Source organism: Aquarana catesbeiana, linkage group LG02 (genome assembly GCF_042186555.1).
Source record: "Aquarana catesbeiana isolate 2022-GZ linkage group LG02, ASM4218655v1, whole genome shotgun sequence".
Lineage (NCBI taxonomy): Eukaryota > Metazoa > Chordata > Amphibia > Anura > Ranidae > Aquarana > Aquarana catesbeiana.
Genome location: NC_133325.1, coordinates 396,048,749 through 396,068,863, shown reverse-complemented (window position 1 = coordinate 396,068,863; position 20,115 = coordinate 396,048,749). Strand labels below are relative to the sequence as shown.

The window sequence follows — 20,115 nt, the reverse complement described above, 5'->3', positions numbered from 1 at the left end:
GAAGAATAAATGACTTGTCTGTTATACAGTAATTTTGGATGTGGAATGCAAACTGGTGAGCTAACCAGAATCTAACTTCTTATGATAACCCAGATACTTCTCAAAATACCTCTTACCGACACATAAACGTCGAATAACAGAAGCTTCAAACCACAAACTTCAAATAACAGAGCTACAATACTGCTTTGACATACATACTCATCCCATCACTAGATAAAAAAGTAAAAAAAAAAAACTGAAAAAAAAAATATACCACCTTTAGTTAAAAAGTTTCTTCAGCTGTTCATAAATTAAACTTGCTAAACTGTTTGCATGCACAGACCCTCATATTTTCTTATGAGAGCTCTGGGAGCCATGAAAAGCCAGGGGACTCAATTACGTAAATTTAGAATTTAGCTTGAAAGTACACCTCTGCCACATCTCAAAATAAATAATTAAAGTGATATTAACCACTTCGTATCTGGGCCAATTCAGAAACATGTAAAAATCTTTTTTTTCTTCCTAGAAAATGGCTTAGAACTCCCAAACATTATATATATATATATATATATATATATATATATATATATATATATATATATATATATATATGTAAAACGATGGATGTTGCAATTTTTTATGTCACACGGTATATGCGCAGCAATTTTGTTGAAAAAAAAACACGTTAATGAAGAAAAAAACACAATATTTACCCCATTTTTCATATAATGTGATAGATGATGTTACGCCGAGTAAATAGATACCTAACATATCGCGCTTTAAAATGATGTCTGCCCGTGGAATGGCGGCAAACTACAGTGCTTTAAAATTCTCCATAGGCGACGCTTTAAACGCCTTTACAGGTTACCAGTTTAGCCTGAGGTGTGGTGCTAGAATTATTGCTCTCGCTCGGACGTTCGTGACAATACCTCCCATGTGTGGTGCGATCACTGTTTACATATGTGTGTGGGACTAACGTATGCATTCACATTTGCGCGTAAGCACAGGGAGACAAAAAACTTTTTTTTTAATTTTTACACTGGATTAACTATTTATCACAAGGGTTCAAAAACAAAAAATCTAGGGTCTATTAGACTTCAAATCTCTCCTCTGGCCTCCCATGCAGCCAATCAGACACAGATCGCTCTGATTGGCTGCTTTCCTGGCCACTAACGGCCAGGTAAACAAAGAGGCGGAACTGGAAGTGACAAGATTACTGATTGCTCCCGGTTTCCGGGGTCACAGAGAGAGAGGAACAATGTCCTGTTCTCAAATGGTCTAGGAGCCTTTAAAAGTTGTAGTTGCTTAGTTACACAAATCCAGACTTATACACTTCACTGTTGGACAGTGGGTTTGCCCACGACATTGAGTAACCTGAAGCGACTGAGCTTGGTTTTCAGAGCTGAAGTCATGATTTGCAAGAATGAGCACCTTGGGTTCATAAAGATTTCTATAGCAGAGGTTATTCATGGAAAGATTAAGAGTTACATAAGCATGTCTAAAAAAAATGTTGAAATAAGGTAAACATGAGTGGAAATTTTGCCAAGAATCGTTATATAAATAAGAATCTGTTTTCTCTTGTGAAAAGAAAGCTACATAAAGAGCCTGGCATTTCATAACAGCATAAACTAACTTCACAGAAATCCCATCAAATAGAATTGATAATCAGTGAGTTCCTAAATATTGCATTGCCCTAATATTTTTTTTTAATGCACTTTTGATATTTATATGCTAAACTAGAAGTTGCAGTCAACACTGTATCTTTGCAGGGGGGCAGCACGAAAATAGTCCCCGTCTGCTTGCGATATGCTTTTAGTGTAGTGCCAGTGTCATTGGGTGGACTGGGCCATGAGGCAAATTGGTCTGGAGCTCCCATAAAGCAGCTGCACTTCTGCGGGCAGCCGGCATTCCGCAACTGTGGGGGTCGCTTCTAGTTTTGATTGTCCTATAAGCACAGCAGACCTCTCATCTGAGTTCTCAGCTACAGAGAGGCAGATGCCATGTCGGGAGGCTGAAACTGTCTGGAGGAGAAAGTTAGTTGATGGGCGGGGGCCAGTTGAGTGAAGGGGAGAAGCTCTCCACATGGGTGACCCCATGTTGGGAGAGGTGCAGTGGAGACACATGAAAGGCTGTAAGTACCCAAGCTGAAAGGAAAAGCGCACCAGTTGAGTGGAAATTGCAAGATAACTTCCTAGCTGCCACAGAGCTTCTAATCTGGGTATTAGGGATGGTGCAGATGCAAGGGAGACTGAGATGGTCAACAACACTTAGGAGGTAGGTAGTAAGACTTTCCTGAAAACCTTTGGGTGATCACAATCTAATATATATATATATATATATATTTTGTATATACTAGAAACACCTGAGGGCTTGCAATTATGCATATACAAAATGTATAGGAGGTAGGTGTTAATGTTTATACAGTAGCTGACTAGATTATATAGCATGGGGTACCCAGGGTAGGAGGAAAGCTACACTATTTGGGTGAAACGTTCATGGCACTTACCTAGCTGCCAAAGGGCTTTTAATCTAGGGATGGTGAAGACACAAGGGACACTGACACGGTCACCTATACCTGGGCAGATAGGTAGTAGTACCTACCTAGTGATTGCTAATGAGAAAAATAAACAGAGGAATTTATGTGTTTCTGCCCCCAATCCTTCCTTTGCTTAATGCCTGGACCAAATACCTTCATCACTGTGCTATATGTTTTCTACTGCACCACTGGCATTGTTATATCCTCTTAGTACTCTCCATAAATTTAGCAAAAATGAGTGTTTAATCACTTGCTTACTGGGCACTTAAACCCCCCTCCTGCCCAGACCAATTTTCATATTTCAGCGCTGTCACTCTTTGAACAACAATTGCGCGGTCATACAACACTGTACCCAAATGAAATTTTCATCATTTTATTCCCACAAACTAAGCTTTCTTTAAGTGGTATTTTATCACCTCTGGGTTTTTAATTTTTTGTTAAAAAAATTAAAAAAGACCGAAAATTTTGAAAAAAAAAAAAATCTAAAACAGTTTTATATTTTGTTATAAAATTTTGCAAACAGGTAAATTATGGGAATGAGTATAACTGGAAAAAAAACTCACCAGTGTCTGCAAATGTAACATCAGCGTTGCCTGATGTAGGACACCATGGTGATGGTGAGGTGACCAGTTTAGTATAGATGAGCAAACAATAATATCACTTTTCTGGAGACTGGGAAGTTCAGTATGAAAAACGAAAAACCTAAATATGACCTGATAAACTCGCTACTAGAATAACTGAGAGTTCAGCTTCAAACCTAATATAGGCTAACTAACACAAAGACCATGCCATACTGATAGCAAATTATCATAATATTGTTCTCATTAGAATGTGCAATTTTAAAACAGCTCCACATAAAAATTGTATAGCCCTGTCAATCAGAAAATATCCTCATCTATTATAATTGCCAGTATTCTTCAGCTTTTAAGGGGGCAACATGGGTATGTATTACCTAAACCAGCAATTGTTATATCTTGTTGAGTTTCAGTCCATAGTGCTCACAATTAATGCTTGTTCTTAAATTACATTTTCTTTTAAAGATTTATTGTACAGAAAAACAAACTGTCTTTTTTTCCAGATTATTCAAAGTGAAATAGTCACAGGTCATTTGGTACATATTTAATGCAAAATCTACTTAAGACTTCAAAAACATTTAGGAATTCTGTAGCAGGAATAATCTCCTGTAACATCCCCTGACAAAGACCAGAGTGAACGGGATAAAAGGTGCACTCCGGTACTTCCGTCCTGGCCTCTCTGTGATGTCAGACACAGTACAATGACCACATCTGTTGCACTAATTGTTTACAGACAATGTCTGTTTCAGGCATACTGCATCCCGCATTAAATTTCATATTTGTTATATGAACTACTGACAAAAGCAAAATAGAATACTAAATACATGCACATGTATTCTGCATTCTGTCTAGATGCAAGTAATGCGCTCTTGTCCCTAGAGCCTAACAGATCCATAGAAAAGATTTGACCTTTCACGGCATTACTATTAAAAAGTTAGTTAAGGTCAATAATAGTGTTAAGATATGTAGGTGACTTAATCTAGCGAAATTATAGGCTCCTAATTCAAAATTACTCCCAATTACTGCACAGGGTAAAAATAAAAATGTAGTCTGTATAAAATACAAGAAATTACTATTTTAACCTACACCATTTGCAATTGGACACAGGCTACAATGTATGCCTATATGCAGTACCAAAAAGCCAAAAAATTATGTACTGCACAACCCCACCCCTGCTACATCATCTTTGAGATCTCACACACAAGAGCAATTAAAGCTTTTATTACATTATGGAGCCTAAGGTTTTTTCCGAAGTCAAGTTTATACTGCTTCTGCATGCTCAGAAGGAGGAAAGGCCAAAGAAACAAAATGCAACACGTGTATTCAGTAGTTAGGTTAGTTATAAATGCAGGGACAATATATTAGGATGTTTTTTATTCTAAAGGTAAAATTAGGTTACAGTATGTGGTTATTTTGCATACAAAAATGCTTAGTGTTGTTCTTTCTCATATAATAATATCAACTGCAATCTAAAAACTGTAAAAACGGTCTTAGTTCCATACAGAAACCTTACACCGATCAGCCATAACATTTTGACCACCCACCTAATATGGAGTATGGCCCCCCTTTTGCTAAAACAGTCCTGACACATTGAGGCATGGACACCAAAGTAATGTCCACATGAAGGGCAGGACCCAAGGTTTCCCAGCAGAACATTGCCCAAAGGATCACACCGTTTCTGCCAACTTACCTTCTTATACTGCATCCTGGTGCCATCTCTTCCCCAGGTAAGCGACACATACGCACCCAGCTATCCACATGATGTAAAAGAAAACATGATTCATCAGACTAGACCATATTCTTTCATTGCTCCGTACTCCAGTTCTGATGTTCATGTGACCATTGTAGAAGCTTTTGGCTGTGGACATGGGTCACCATGGGCTTCACAGCCCCATGCACAACAAACTGCGATTCCCATTTTTTTTCTGCTTTCACCACATCAGTTTCACATCACAACATGTTCATTTGCAGCCTAATATATCCTACCAATTTTCAGATGCCATTGTAACGAGATATTTCCTTTATCGGTCAGTGGTCATAATGTTATGGCTGATTGATGTATATTCAGAATTCAGTTTATATCCGATTATCGTTTCTTCACCGCCAGTCTTGTGTCAAACAACTCATTGGCTTTCCATGGCCCGACATGGCCACAGGTATTACAGCCCTTTACACAACATCCTCACTTCATCTTCTATCCTGTTTTAACATTGCTATCTATACTATCGCCCTTTCCACAGAGTTGATGTTTCGCTCCACAGGTTTCCACGCAGGCTGTGCCGCTCTGTAATTCTGTAATACTGTAAACCTAGTTTTATTTTTTTTTTTTTTTGCAGTCTTATCTCTATAAATAATAGCTACTTGTGCAAAACAGTTATATACTTAAAATGCAATGAAAAAAAACAACATAGGTCGCCCTGAAGAAGTCCATTTGGATGAAACATGTTTGATATTTTGTGTTTTAAATGATTACCTGTTTTACTGATCAGCTATTATTGATGATTGTTATGAACAAAACACAAACATTGCAGGAAGAGTACAAGGTGGTCAGTGGCATAAAAATCAGGATGGAAATTTGAGCACGGGAAGTTGTGTAAAAGTCATGGAAAGTCAGTGTGCTTGTGGGTGACACTGAAGTAGAAATGAACAGGTATAAAGTGCAGTCTGAGTATAAAGGTACTACATAAAAATGTTACTGTGCATGAGAAAAAAAAATAATGATAACAAAACTAAGCAAAAATTACCTAAGTGGTTAATATCTGTAGAACAGAAAGAATGTCTCAACTTATTGATCATATCCCCAAATCCAGTATATATTCTCAAAGCCTCCTCTTACCTTCTTTCACGCTGCACTGAGGCACCCATCAAGGTTTGCCCTTACCCCCCTCCTTTTTTCTATTGCCATTGAATGCTTAGCCACTGTGACACCTAGATAGCTAGGCTGGTTTAGGCTAGGGAATAAAACAGACCACATGGACCCATACGCATATGATCTCAAGTTGCATGCGGGTAATGCTGAAAATTCACTATTCACTGCAATACACACTACAGAGACCTCTGGACCTTACAGGTGCAGATTAATTGGCAAAAGTCTTGCCTTTAAATATGGATGCTTCCTTACTTACTATTTCTAACTGCCCTTTATCCACGGTGTCCTCCTTTAAATATTGTGGCAAAGATAATCCCCTGCAGATTTTGTAAGTTTGCCCACTTACAGTACAAAGAAATTAAGGGTCTATAATTGTTATCATAGGTGTATTTTAAATGAGAAAGACAGAATATCAACCAAAAAGCCAGAAAAAACACATGATACAAATGTTATAAATAGGGCCGAAACAACTAATCAATTGATTGTCAATGAATCGATTATGAAAATAGTTGTTAACTATTTTCATAATTGATTAGTTGGTCAGCCGATTAGTTGGCCTGCATACAGAATGCATTATTTGTTTACATATCGGGAAATACAGTGCAGCACACATACAGCTCAGTACACCGTCCATACATGTCAGAAGACACAGTGCAGCACATATACAGTTCAGTGCACTCTCCATACATGTCAGTAAGTGCCTAAGAACTTGTGAATGTGTGAGGAGCAATGCCTTATGGGACATGTAGTCCTGGGCAGGAAGTGAGTGGTTCTAAAGGCAGAAGGTTTTTTTTTTTGTTTTTACTTTGCTATAGGGGCATTCTATACTATACTTTGCAGCTTGCTATTGGGGCACTCTGAAGGCAGGAAGAGCCAGAAGCGTTGGTGGAGGACCCCAGAAGAGGAGAATCGGGGCTGCTCTGTGCAAAACCATTACATAAAGCAGGCAAGTATAACATGTTTGTTGTTTAACCACTTAAGGGCCGGAAAGCATTTGCCCCCTTAATGACCAAGCCATTTTTTGTGATATGGCACTGCGTCACTTTAACAACAATTGTGTGGTCGTGCAACGTTGTACCCTAACAAAATGCATTTCCATTTTTTCCCACAAATAGAGCTTTCTTTTGGTGGTATTTGATCACCTCTGCAGTTTTTATTTTTTGCGCTATAAACAAAAAAAAAAAAAACAACAATTTTGAAAAAGAAAACAATATTTTTTTACTTTTTGCTAAAATAAACACCCCCCCCCCCAAAAAAAATGTCTTCATCAGTTTAGGCCAATATGTATTCTCTACATATTTTAGAGCTGCACAATTCTGGCTAAAATGAGAATCACAATTTTTTTGCTTAGAAGATAGATCACGATTCTCTCTCGATTCTCGCGGCGTAACATCATCTTTCACATTAAAACAACAAAAATTGGGATAACTTTACTGTTTCGTTTTTTTTTTTTATTCATGGAAGTGTATTTTTTCCCCAAAAATTGCATTTGAAAGACCGCTGGACAAATACAGTGTGACATAAAATATTGCAGCAATTGCCATTTTATTCCCTAAGGTCTCTGCTAAAATATATATAATGTTTGGGAGTTCCAAGTAATTTTCTAGCAAAAAATATTGATTTTAACTGAAGAAAGAAGTGTCAGAAAAAGATTTAGACTTTAAGTGGTTAAACTTCCTGCATTTACACATTGTTGAAAACTTGGCAGAATGCCCAGATTATTTATTTATACAGAAGTTCTTTCTAAGAAGGAAGCTTAGTTACAATGTTTCAAGTTAAAGACTTGGCAGACTGCCCGAATGTTTTCTTTTGACAGCTGAGTGAGCAGATAAAGTCTCTCCACTTGTTTATATGAAAGAATCTGCAAAATCCGCAGGAGAGATCGTCAGGGGAGGTGAATCGAGATCACAATTTATTTAACAAATTATTGTGCAGCTCTAACATATTTTTGGTAAAAAAATAGCAATAAGTGTATATTGATTGGTTTGCGCAAAAGTTATAGTGTCTACAAAATAGGGGATAGGTTTATGGCATTTTTATTATTTATTAATTTTTTTTACTAGTAATGTTGGCGATCTGCGATTTTTAGCCAGACTGTGACATTGCGGGGGACAGATCAGACACTTTTTTGGGACAAGTGACATTTATACAGCAATCAGAGCTAAAAATAGCCACTGATTACTGTATAAATGTCACTGGCAAGGAAGGAGTTAACACTAGGGGGTGATCAAGGGGTTAACTGTTCCCTAGGGAGGTGTTTCTAACTGTGGGGGCAGTGTACTGACTGGAGGAGGAGAGAGATCGCTGTTCCTAATCACTAGGAACAGCAGATGTCTCTTTGCTCCCCTGTCAGAATGGGGATCTGTCTGTTCACATACACAAATCCCCGTTCTGGCTCTCTGTGGAGCGATTGCGGATGGCCATGCGAATCGGCTCCGGCATCAGCGCGCGCACCCCCTATCGCTGTTAAAGTGGCCGGCGTACACCTATGGTGATACCCACAGTAATGCCAACCTGCCGCAGTATAATGACGGCGGCTGGTCGGAAAAAAAAAATCACTTTAAAGACTGTGCAGGCAAGATCAGCATCTGAACCCAGAGAAGGTGGAGGCTGATAGACTGGAAGTATATAAGGCATTACCAATTACATTTAAAGTAACATTTTACTAGTATAGTGCATTATATGTAAAATGATCATATCCATGAAAAAAAAGTCTCAGCTTTTAGTACTACTTTAATATAAAAGATTTATATCTCTCTTCCACCCTTTATATAGCTTCATGTCTGACTCCTAGTTAAAATGCCCATATCTCTTACTCCTGGGTATATTTATTATTATATATATATGATATAAGTAATATAAGTATATAATTAATATATATTATTACTTGTACTGTTTCACAGTATAAATTAACCCCTTATAGTAGCGATTATCTGCTCTTTTTTGTACTATAAATGGCCAATTTTAGTTTTTTTAACCCCATTATAATAAAAAAAAAGCATGTTGCTGTTACTAAATGTCTAATGCCCTGTACACACGGTCGGACATTGATCGGACATTCCGACAACAAAATCCATGGATTTTTTCCGACGAATGTTGGCTCAAACTTGTCTTGCATACACACGGTCACACAAAGTTGTCAGAAAATCCGATCGCTCTAAACGTGGTGACGTAAAACACAAACGTCGGGACTATAAACGGGGCAGTAGCCAATAGCTTTCCTCTCTTAATTTATTCTGAGCATGCGTGGCACTTTGTGCGTTGGATTTGTGTACACACGATCGGAATTTCCGACAACGGATTTTGTTGTCGGAAAATTTTATAGCAAGCTCTCAAACTTTATGTGTCGGAAATTCCGATGGAAAATGTGTGACGGAGCCTACACACGGTCGGAATTTCCGACAACAAGGTCCTATCACACATTTTCCGTCGGAAAATCTGATCGTGAGTACGGGGCATTAGGCTCGGTTCAAACCTATGCGTTTTTTTGTGTTTTTTGCAGAAACGCACTACAGTTCTTTTAACATGGTTTCCTATGGGACACATTTACATCTTTGCTTTTTTCAGCTTCTGCGGAAGGATCAAGGACTTTTTTTGGCTTTTTTGGTTCAATAGACTTCAATGGAGAAGCTGCAGAAAAACATGTAGTCCGTTTTTGGTGTGATTTGCGTTTTTTAATCCAGACCTTAATCCTATAGAAAATTTATGGAGGGAGCTGAAACTTCGAGTTGCCAAGTGACAGCCAAGAAACTTTAAGGTTTTAGAGAAGATCTGTAAAGAAGAGTGGACCAAAATCCCTCCTGAGATGTGTGCAAACCTGGTGACCAACTACAAGAAACAGCTTACCTCTGTGCTTGCCTACAAAGGATTCTCCACCAAGTAACTAAGTCATGTTTTGCGATATAATACTTATTTTAGTCCCTGAACTCAATTTATAACATTTGTATCGTGTTTTTTCTGGATTTTTGGTTGATAGTCTCTATCATTTAAAATACACCAATGATAAAAATTATAGACGAAAATCTGCAGGGGATCAAAAAATTATTTTCTCCCCTATATTTGTGGATAATCATACTAAAGATCCTAAACAGGCCCTGGACACCAATGTACCCCATTTGTTCCAGTCTTGTAAAGCCTAAGTGAAAGCAGTGCAACTTAGTTCAAAACTCCAGGGGAAGTTCACTCTTCTTGGGATTTATTTTGATCATTGTTTACCACTGAGACATACTTCAACTACAAAATTTTAGGCCTTAGGCACTCAAATGTCCCAATACCCCCTGATTGGGATTATTATATCTAAGTTGTCTAAAGGGCTGATATTCACTCTCTACTCTCCATTGCTTTACACTACACTTGGCAAATTTCCTCTGGTAGGTTGCAAACACTAATGCAATCTTTGACAACTGAAGACTGGGGTGATATTTGGTGCTCCCACTTGTTGGTATCTCCGGCTGGCAATAATAAACTCATCCATTATTCACCAAACATATCTAACATTGACCTATCTGAACAAAATGAGTCAGCTATCCCATCCAATCTGTCTGTGCTGTCATCAACCTAAATAAGACTTTGTATACTTTGTATGGTAATGCCCTGTACTCTTGAATTTTGTTCTCAGATGACAGGAATGTTATCAACCCTGAAAACCATGTCTCTATCTTGCACCAGAGATTTGCCTGTTTGGTTATCTAGATGAGGAATAATGGCCCCACTATCTAAAGGTATTTTTGAGGGAAACGCTAGTTATGGCCCATAAGGTGATTGTTTTGAGGTAGATGCAATCGACTCCTCCTCTACATTACACCAATTACCTTAGTCAACCAAATAATTAAATATGAAAATCATATATATGTATAAAAATTGTCCAGACAATTAATAAAGTGTGGAGCTTCTGCAGAAACTCAGCCTTAAAGTGGTTGTAAACCCTCACATACAGTATACCCACTGAAGTGACCAGCCTCAAGTGATACACAGAGATGAAACATATCCTCCTACATAAGTTGTACCTGTTTATTTGCAGCAATATCTTCTACAGAGCCTTCTAAAACAACACAGATCAAATGATTTTTTTCAGCTCTAACAGACAGGGGATGGGGATCTGACATCACAGACACTACAGAGCTAGAACACAGAACGCTCTGATATCTAATAACTAAGTGGGGGAAGAGACAGACCCCCTTCTACACATTGAAATAGAAAAACATACAGAGCTGAGGCTATGGGTCAACTGCTGTGTGCTGGGGGGGGGGGCAGACCATCTCTGTTGAGGTTGTTGTGCCAGCTTAGGGCTGGTATACACAGACTGAAAGTCAGACAGTTAGCGAGAACCGGCCAAGTGTCACTTTGTGTCTACTGCTGTCTGTTTAGGAACTTTCTTTCCTGTACCTTATGTCTGATTAGGAACTTTCTTTCCTGTACCTTATGTTTTCCACCTGCATAAAATGTGCATGGATCATGTAGTTTCAGGTGTCATGTGTTTGCCTCTATGCACAGCCTACGATAGAGTAAATATTCACATTCTTGTGTCAGCAGAGGCATGTGGCATGACACTGCGCTGGACCTCAGCTTGAGAACTGACACGTTGTCTGAAGAGACTACATATCCCACAATTCCTGCGTCACTCATTCTAGTGCTCTGCAGTAATTAGATCTGACACAGACTCAAACAGGCAGATCAATTAACAGAGAGCTCGCCATGCAATGCTTCATATCATTTACACTCTGACATTTATGATGCAACATAGAGGAAATGGTGAGTCCTGCGTTGAACATTGTGTAACCTGCAACAAGAAGTTACTTGTCCCTTTAGTGAATAGTTACAGGCTAGCTGCAGAAATACATGCCCATAGGGGAATCAGCCATGACATTTCAAACTGCAGCCGCAAAACGTAAGTCCATCATTATAAGGTAAGACAAACAAATGATACAGAAAATAACTACACTAATACCTAGTTAAAACAACAAAAACATTTGAAAGTGTAAAATGCCTTTTGGAAAAAACTCTATATTAAACGGAAAACATGACAATTCTTTAAATATGGTAAAATATATCTTAGTATTATTGACCAAATTGATCCACTACTACTGGTCCAAACCAACATGTACAAGCCAGGAAGTTGACACCTGTACAGGCAAAAAAAAATTACCCCTTATATATGTGCAGCTTTGGGGCAAGAGAATGCCTGAGCTGCAGATAAGTGGCCAGTACCTCTGACAGCTACCTGGCAGGCTTGGACAACATGGGTTTGGATCCTTATCTGAACACAATCAAGTTCAATACGGATTTTAAATAAAGATTGTTATGCCCTGTACACACGATAGGATTTTCCGACAACAAAATCCATGTTTTTTTTCCGACAGATGTTGGCTCAAACTTGTCTTGCATACAAACGGTCACACAAATCTTGTCAGAAATTCCGAACGTCAAGAACGTGGTGATGTACAACACATAAGACGAGCCGAGAAAAATAAAGTTCAATAGCCAGTGCAGCTCTTCTGCTTGATTCCGAGCATGCGTGGAACTTTGTGCATCGGAATTTTGTACACATGACCGGAATTTACGACAACGGATTTTGTTGACGGAAAACTTGAGATCCAGATCTCAAATTTTGTGTGTCAGAAATTCCAATGGAAAATGTCCGATGGAGCCTACACATGGTCGGAATTTCCGACAACAAGCTCCCATCGAACATTTTCCGTCGGAAAATCCTATCGTGTGTACGGAGCATTAGAGTAACGTGGACTCCAAAAACAGTAATCACTTTAAAAATCACAGTGGGTTTTGTGAAGCAGTTTTTATATAGTTACTGCTTCCTGGAGTTCTCCTTTAAACCTGTAACCCATCTAAGCAGCCAAGATTGCTTTTGTTTTACTCTCCAAAGGGAAGAAGTCATTATTTAAGTCATAATTTAATTTAATCATTATATCTGCAGCAAAGACTGAAGATGTGAATAAAAACAGCACCTAACTTTTCCAGCATATCCACCTCAGTCAAGTATTTTGAGAAAGATATATTCTAAAAATTCTTGCACTGCAAAATGTGTAATTCTTAAACTACTGAATACATAGTTTATTAAACAGATTTTGCATAGATGAGTAAAAGTAAAAATATTTTTTTTTCTGCTGACTGGTGTGAAAAAGAGCATTCCCAGCTGCATTTCAACATGGTTTCATTTAAATAACAAGTTACAGTAAGCAGTCACCACGAATACTGTAAATGCCCACCCATGTGGAATCTCCAGCCGCAGTTATACTACTCACCATGTAAAGGAGAGCCAGAAGGACTGCTGGACAAGCCTGGCACAGGACTGCAGCGGCCTCCTTGCTTTGAAGTCAGTTCCTGCTCAATCTCTTCCAGACCTGCACTCTTCTGAAATCGACTCATGCGGTTTACCACGCGGGGAGACATATGTGTCCGGACACATGGCTGACCACCATAGGGGTTTATTGGGAATACGTGGGAGGTGCCACGGAGGGTGCTCACCACTACCCATCGGCAGTCATGGCTGAAACAAATGTCTTGCACCTAGGGAAATGTAAAAGGATGAGAGACAATTAGAATTATACATATTATTAAAAAGATTGGCATTCTAAACTTAGAATATTGTATTGCATTTTTTTCATAATTTCAGTTTTTAAAGTAGACTGCTTTAAGCCTGAAGAAACATAAAGTAAATGTACCTCGAGGGTTATGTATCAAGGGACTGACACAAACCAATAAACAAAGGGTTTAGCTGCATTCTCATTATTTTCTTTTTTTTTATTATTATTTCAGATGGCATTTTAAGAACATCACCACCTACGTTTATATTGTTTAAAGAAATTCTTATGGTGCATGAGTACATAGGCACATGCAGAGTTACTATTTAACTGTAATCCAATTCCCCAACAATGGACTTCTCTTATTTGCTCTATGTTGCTCTGTTTAATATACTATTGGAGGTATTTTGTTATATTTGTTTAATATGTGCAAAAAGCACTTGATGATCTTGTCAGAAATTCAGAACTGTCATGTGTTCTCCTCACATGTTATTTCACATCCCTTGGACTACGATGGAAAATGTATCCTTTATGTTGTTGAGATCTGAGAGTGGGAAGGAGTAGTTAAAGAGGAGCTTCAGCCAGGTTCCAAAAAATTAAAAGGCAGCAGCGACAAAAACTGTAGCCACTGACTTTTAATAAACAATCACCTGTCCAGGGATCCAGTGCTGTCCTCACCTGGGCTAGTTCTTCACCGGTTTTCAGGTCCCTTTTAATTGTCATTGTTGACTTGTTGCGGCTTCACAGTTTGCTTCCCACTGCACATGCCCAAGCAGTTATGTGCCCTGTGAATGGTCCTGCAGCCTTCTGGGACCTGTGATGTGTTCCAGAAGTTTGTGGGTGGGTAGTCAAACTTCTCGTGTGGACAGAAGTGGGAGCGGGTACCTGCCAAAACTAAGTACCCCCACCCCACAAAAATAAAATATTCCAAACGTGGTAGAGAAGAGGGAAGGAGGAAGAGCGGAATTCTCCCCTTCGGGTGAAATTCCACTTTAAGCAAAAGGGAACAGGGAAGTTCTGACAACACTCAGTCCACAAAATGCTGTGTGTCATCCCCAACTGTGCTTATGAGCTGAGTGCACTTCTGGCAGGTTAAGAGGTAATTTTCTGTATTTGCAGGGTGTTTAAAGGGATTTTATACAGAGAAATGTGCATATATTGCAGATATGTACTACCTATGTTTTGCCTTGACATACGCTTTAAACACAAGCTGACTAATTTTACTTCAAATAGTGAAATGAACGGGAGACAAATGCACACACACATACAGAAATAAAAACTAGCATTAAAACAATGCAGACATGTCCTTTAGGCTAAATTAATGAGTGACACATAAGCGTCTTGTTCTTGACTTATTGAAAACTTTTCTGTGTTCTCAGTAGTCAGGTGTACATCTGTATTATGCCATTATCATTTCATTTACATGCCAGAGCAGCTCATGCACTTTTCTTCTACTATAAATAACACTGAAAAACACTTTCAGGAGCTTAACCTTAAACTCACTGCATACATTATTTTCTTATTACCCACCCACAAAAACATTCTTATATTATGTGAATTATTATACTGTACATTGTCCTCAAGGGGAACAATCATTTATTTTTGTCTGAAAAAAAAAATTCTCTATAACAAAGACCATGTACATTTTGGCACTTGTTTAAAAGTGTTTTCTATCTACTGTACTGAAATTCACTCTGTAGATTATATTTGAGAGTTGCTGCCAATGGATTTGCCATGTGGGCATTAATGTGTTTTCCTGTGTCCCGGACGTGTCTGTTCACACGTGTGCATAGAATGCCTTTTGATATTATTCTTCCAAATTGACAACAGTTAACAGTGCTCAGTTTACGTTTCATTGTATACTAAAATAGATACAGTATAAAGGTTTTTAAAAATATATACACTTTTAGAGTCTGGAATAAACCACATTGTATTGCCACTGCTTTCTTTCAACTAAATTTTGGAGACTGAAAGAGGTTATCAAATAACATTATTCTGAAAAGACTGCTTAACCAATGAGCAACGTGGTACATTCAATAGATTTTTTGGAATACAATAGCTGCACAGCGTGCCATGTGTATACAAAAACGGAGCAACAGCTCCAGGATGAGCATTTCTGTGAAAGATGTGATCAGGTTGCCCTCCTGGAAGCTTATATTAGAGATCTGCAAGAGCAAATTACTACACTGAGCGCAACAGACAACCTTAAAAAGAGTATTCTGCTTGACCTCAGTTAAATTAACACAAAGGGGTCAATTGATAAATATTTTCATACAAGATTTACACAAGTTTTACATATTCTCCAATTGAATTCAATAAAAACATTTGTATAATTTGGTAGAATAAGCATAGAGGCAGGTTACATTATATCAATAATGAAAGTAGGAATATAGTTTGTTCCAGTAGGTGATCACACACGTTAAAGCGGAGTTCCATCCAAAAGTGGAACTTCAGCTTTGAACACCCCTCGTCCCCTTACATCAGTAAAAAATGGAAAATTCAGTCAGCGCAAAAAGCAATACCCTAACCAGAAATACAAGCAGCTGAACACTAAAGGTAAACATATAAAACCTTTAAAAGTACTATACAAATAACAGTGCAGCGCTATAGATAAAATCAGAAGACTAACACATTGCTCATGGCATAAATAATGAAAGTCCCCTTAGATGTAGATGATAAAAAGAAAAGAGTAAACAGAAAGTAGTCTCCTCTATGGTCTCCGTAGAGGAGACTATTTTCAGTCAGTCTTAACAGTCTCCTCTTGAGAGCACCCTCACCACCGTAGAGGAGACTACTTTCTGTTTATTCTTTTCTTTTTATCATCTACATCTAAGGGGACTTTCATTATTTATGCCACGAGAAATGTGTTAGTCTGCTGATTTTATCTATAGCGCTGCACTGTTATTTGTATATGGCCCCCTTACATGCCACATTTGCATTGTCATTTTTTTGGGGGGGTGTGGGTGCTTAGTTTTGAGTGGGACTTCCTGTCCCACTTCCTGCTTCCGCCTACGGGCTGCCTAGGCGACTCCTCCTCTCCCCCTAGGTGCCCCCTCCATCTCGGCAATCTTCTGGGAGACGTGACAGGTCCCAGAATATTGCCTTCCACTGGGAGAGTGCAGCGCGACTCGCGCATGCGCAGTGCGCGCCTGCCCGTGAAGCCGCAAGCTGTCACGGCCGGTTGCCCAGAGTTTCAATGGAGGCGCCAAGGAGAGGAGGGGGAGAGGAGCGGGGCTCCACGCGGCCGCATCGTTGGGCCATGGAACAGGTAAGTGTCTGTTTATTAAAAGTCAGCAGCTACACTTTTTGTAGCTGCTGACTTTTAATAATAAAAAAAAGCCTGCAACTCTGCTTTAAATACAAAGTGGAGGCCGTGGTCTGAATACTACACGGGGCCAATATTAACAATTTGCCAGTGCTGGTTACCTGCCTCACATTTCTTGTTTATGTTTGTGTTTGGACGTGCCTTTTTAGCTTTCAGCAAATATTTTATATCATGACAAGCAATTAGAGTATCCAATTAATGCTTTGTACAGATTATTCAGAATGACCAATACAAAGATCAGGACTACACAACTGTTATCTTTTTTCTAAATTATGTACATTCTGCTCAAGATTAGATCACATACAGCACATTAACCACATGCCGACCAGCGCACGACGATATACATTGGCACAATGGCACAGCTGGGCAAATGGCGTACAAGTACGTCCCCTTTAAATCGCGGCATTGTGGGCGTGCGCGTCCGCTGCGTACTCCGTGACCGTGTCATGGAGCGGCAGAACGGGGAGATGCCTTTGTAAACAAGGCATTTCCCTGTTCTGCCTAGCAACATGGCAGAGATGTACAGCTCCCTGTCATCGAGAGCAGTGATCTCTGTCATGTTCTAGTGAGGCAATCCCCCCCACAGTTAGAATCACTCCCTAGGACACACCTAACCCCTTAAACGCACCCTAGTGTTTAACTACCTTCACTACCAGTGTAATTTACACAGTAATCAGTGCATTTTTATAGCACTGATCGCTGTATAAATGACAATGTCCCAAAATACTATACGATGTGTCCGCCATAATGTCGCAGTCACGATAAAAATCGCAGATTGCCACTATTACTAATAACTTTACACAAAACTATAACTTTAGACTATAACTTTTGTGCAAACCAATAGACACTTACCGCAATTTTTTTTACCAAAATATGTAGAAGCATACATATCAGCCTAAACTGAGAAAGAATTTTTTTTTGTATATTTTTTGGGGATATTTATGAACGCAAAAAGTAAAAAATATTGCTTTTTTTTTCAAAATTGTCGCTCTTCTTTTGCTTATGGCGCAAAAAATTAAAACCGCAGAGGTGATCAAATACCACCAAAGAAAGATCTAATTGTGGGAAAAAAAGGACGTCAATTTTATTTGGGTGCAATGTTGTATGACTGCGCAATTGTCAGTTAAAGCGACGCAGTGCCGTATCGCAAAAAGTGCTCTGATCAGGAAGGGGGTAAATCCTTCTGGGGCTGAAGTGGTTAAAATGTGGGCTTGTTAACTTACATCCACTTAACATGAAAACAGCTTTTAATAATCAGCAATATGTTATCATCTACAAGCCATCAATATCTTTAACTTACTATGAAAACCAATCTGCCGGGCTTTAAAGACTTGCTTTAATCATGAGTTACAGATCAAGAGGTACATAACCTGTGTAACCGTTACTGACCTGGAAACTGACTGATGAACAGACATTCTTAGCAATCAGAAAACACAATTGCTGTATGTGCATAGTCCTAAGTTAGGCTCTCCTGACATTTCCCAAATCAAGCATTTGTAGATGCAATAACCAAACTCCCACTGCCATTCTTTATATGGGACTTCTAGGGTGAGCTTCATCCCATATAATATGTGATCCAGCCACTTCTCAATAGTGGGCAGAGAGGACTTTTTCCACATGGTTGGAATGCAGGCTTTGGCTGCACATAGAAGCTGTTTGAAAACAGAGTTTTAGTAGCGTTTAACTGACATTCGAATAATCTGTAACAAAAAGTTGTCTAGCTGTTATATTGTTTCGTTACACCACATGAATCTTGCCATACTCATGCATGGTTAAATCAAGTGGGAGGGCAGGAAGGAATGATACTTCTAGGAATGTATGATTTTCAGCTAGAAGAACTGTGTTCCCTTTTATCTTTTACCTCTTGTTTTATTCAAAGCAGAGGAATTTTGGAAAGTCAAAGAGACCTGGAGGGTGGGTAGGGATGTTTGTTTCCACATCAAAGAATGTATGTCCTCACACCAATAAAAAGGGGTGAGAGAAGGCAGTGCAGGGGGAGCTAACCTGCAGAGAAAAGAACTTAGAAAACATCAGTGGTTCTGTTGTATACGCTGACGTAAAATTGCTCCACAGTGCCTTCAGCTACAAAGGTAAGTGAATTCTTGCTGTAGGCTCATTTACTACTTCTTAGGAATGTGTAAATATTTGAATATCAATAGCCAGGGCAACAGGCTCACATTAGGATGTAAACCCGATTTTTTTTTTTTTTTTTTGATGTCATAATGTAGAGTATAAGATTTCCTATCATTTGAGCCCAGTCTTGCCACACAGAGTTAATCCATCTCTGAGCAATCCTCTTTTATTGTTCAGTGAGAAAAATCTTGACAAACTGAGAAAAACTTTGTCAAATACTCCCCCTTGCTGTGAGTGACAGGTGATTTACATATCTCATGCACTAGCCTAGAGACACAGGCAGTATTTTTTAATTCCCACACCCACTCCTTTCTTCAGCAGCTCTGCAAGGATTGGCTGTTCCACACCTCAGCATGATTTGGCATGCTGAAGTCATGTGGTTACTTTCCTGTCTTTTCACTGGATGTTAGAGATCATAGCAGTGTAAGAAATACACAGGAGAAATGCATATTGACAAGGGGAGTGTAGAGGTGGGCGGGGAGTCTACTGACATCACGACTCCACCCACCGAGCTCCAGACAACAGATCCACCCACAGAATATGCAGTTTTTCGGCTCTAATGACAGAGGGGAGACATTTCACAGGTAAAGATACATGCAGGAGGCATTTATATCCTTATAGATAACCCCTATGGCAGTAGTTTAGAAAGGATGACATTGGGTTTACATCCACTTTAAAACTTATCTCCAGGCAAATCTAGCCCGTTGCTTAATCGCTCCCAGCATTTCAAAGACCTTCTAACAAGGAGATTAGGCTGTAGACCAGATCTAAATTGAACCTAAAGTGCATGAAAAGTTCTCTGAAAAAAGTTTCCAGTGATACATTTATTATCATGCTGTTTATGAATGCTGATTTTTAATATCCTGCTTGCTGTTTTTGGTGAGGTTTACAGCAAGCAAAAAAAAAAGAAAAAATGCCATATAAATGCATGGTTCTACATAAAAAAAAAAAAAAATACATGTAAAACACAGTAAGCTTGTGTTTTACAAAGTTTTATTGTATACAGATGCACACAGATTACCCTTCCTTCTTGAGAAAGAAAAGCAAAATTAAAATAGGCATAACGCATCGAAAACATACTGCAAAATATAAAAAAGGTTTTAAAAGGTTTTTATCTGCTCGTTTCACTGCTATTACAATCCAAAAGCAATGACTAAATT

The 20,115-nt window shown here is 38.8% G+C and overlaps 1 protein-coding gene across 4 annotated transcripts in view; it reads right to left on the bottom strand.

The window, feature by feature from the left end:
- Positions 1 to 20,115, bottom strand: part of BCAS3 (BCAS3 microtubule associated cell migration factor) — a 1,663,284-nt gene that overhangs the window by 1,023,719 nt on the left and 619,450 nt on the right. For all 4 annotated transcript variants that reach the window (XM_073615250.1, XM_073615251.1, XM_073615252.1 and 1 more), the window contains exon 15: positions 13,219 to 13,483. In XM_073615250.1, the coding sequence (XP_073471351.1) occupies positions 13,219 to 13,483 (265 nt within the window). The remainder of the gene's footprint in view (positions 1 to 13,218; positions 13,484 to 20,115) is intronic.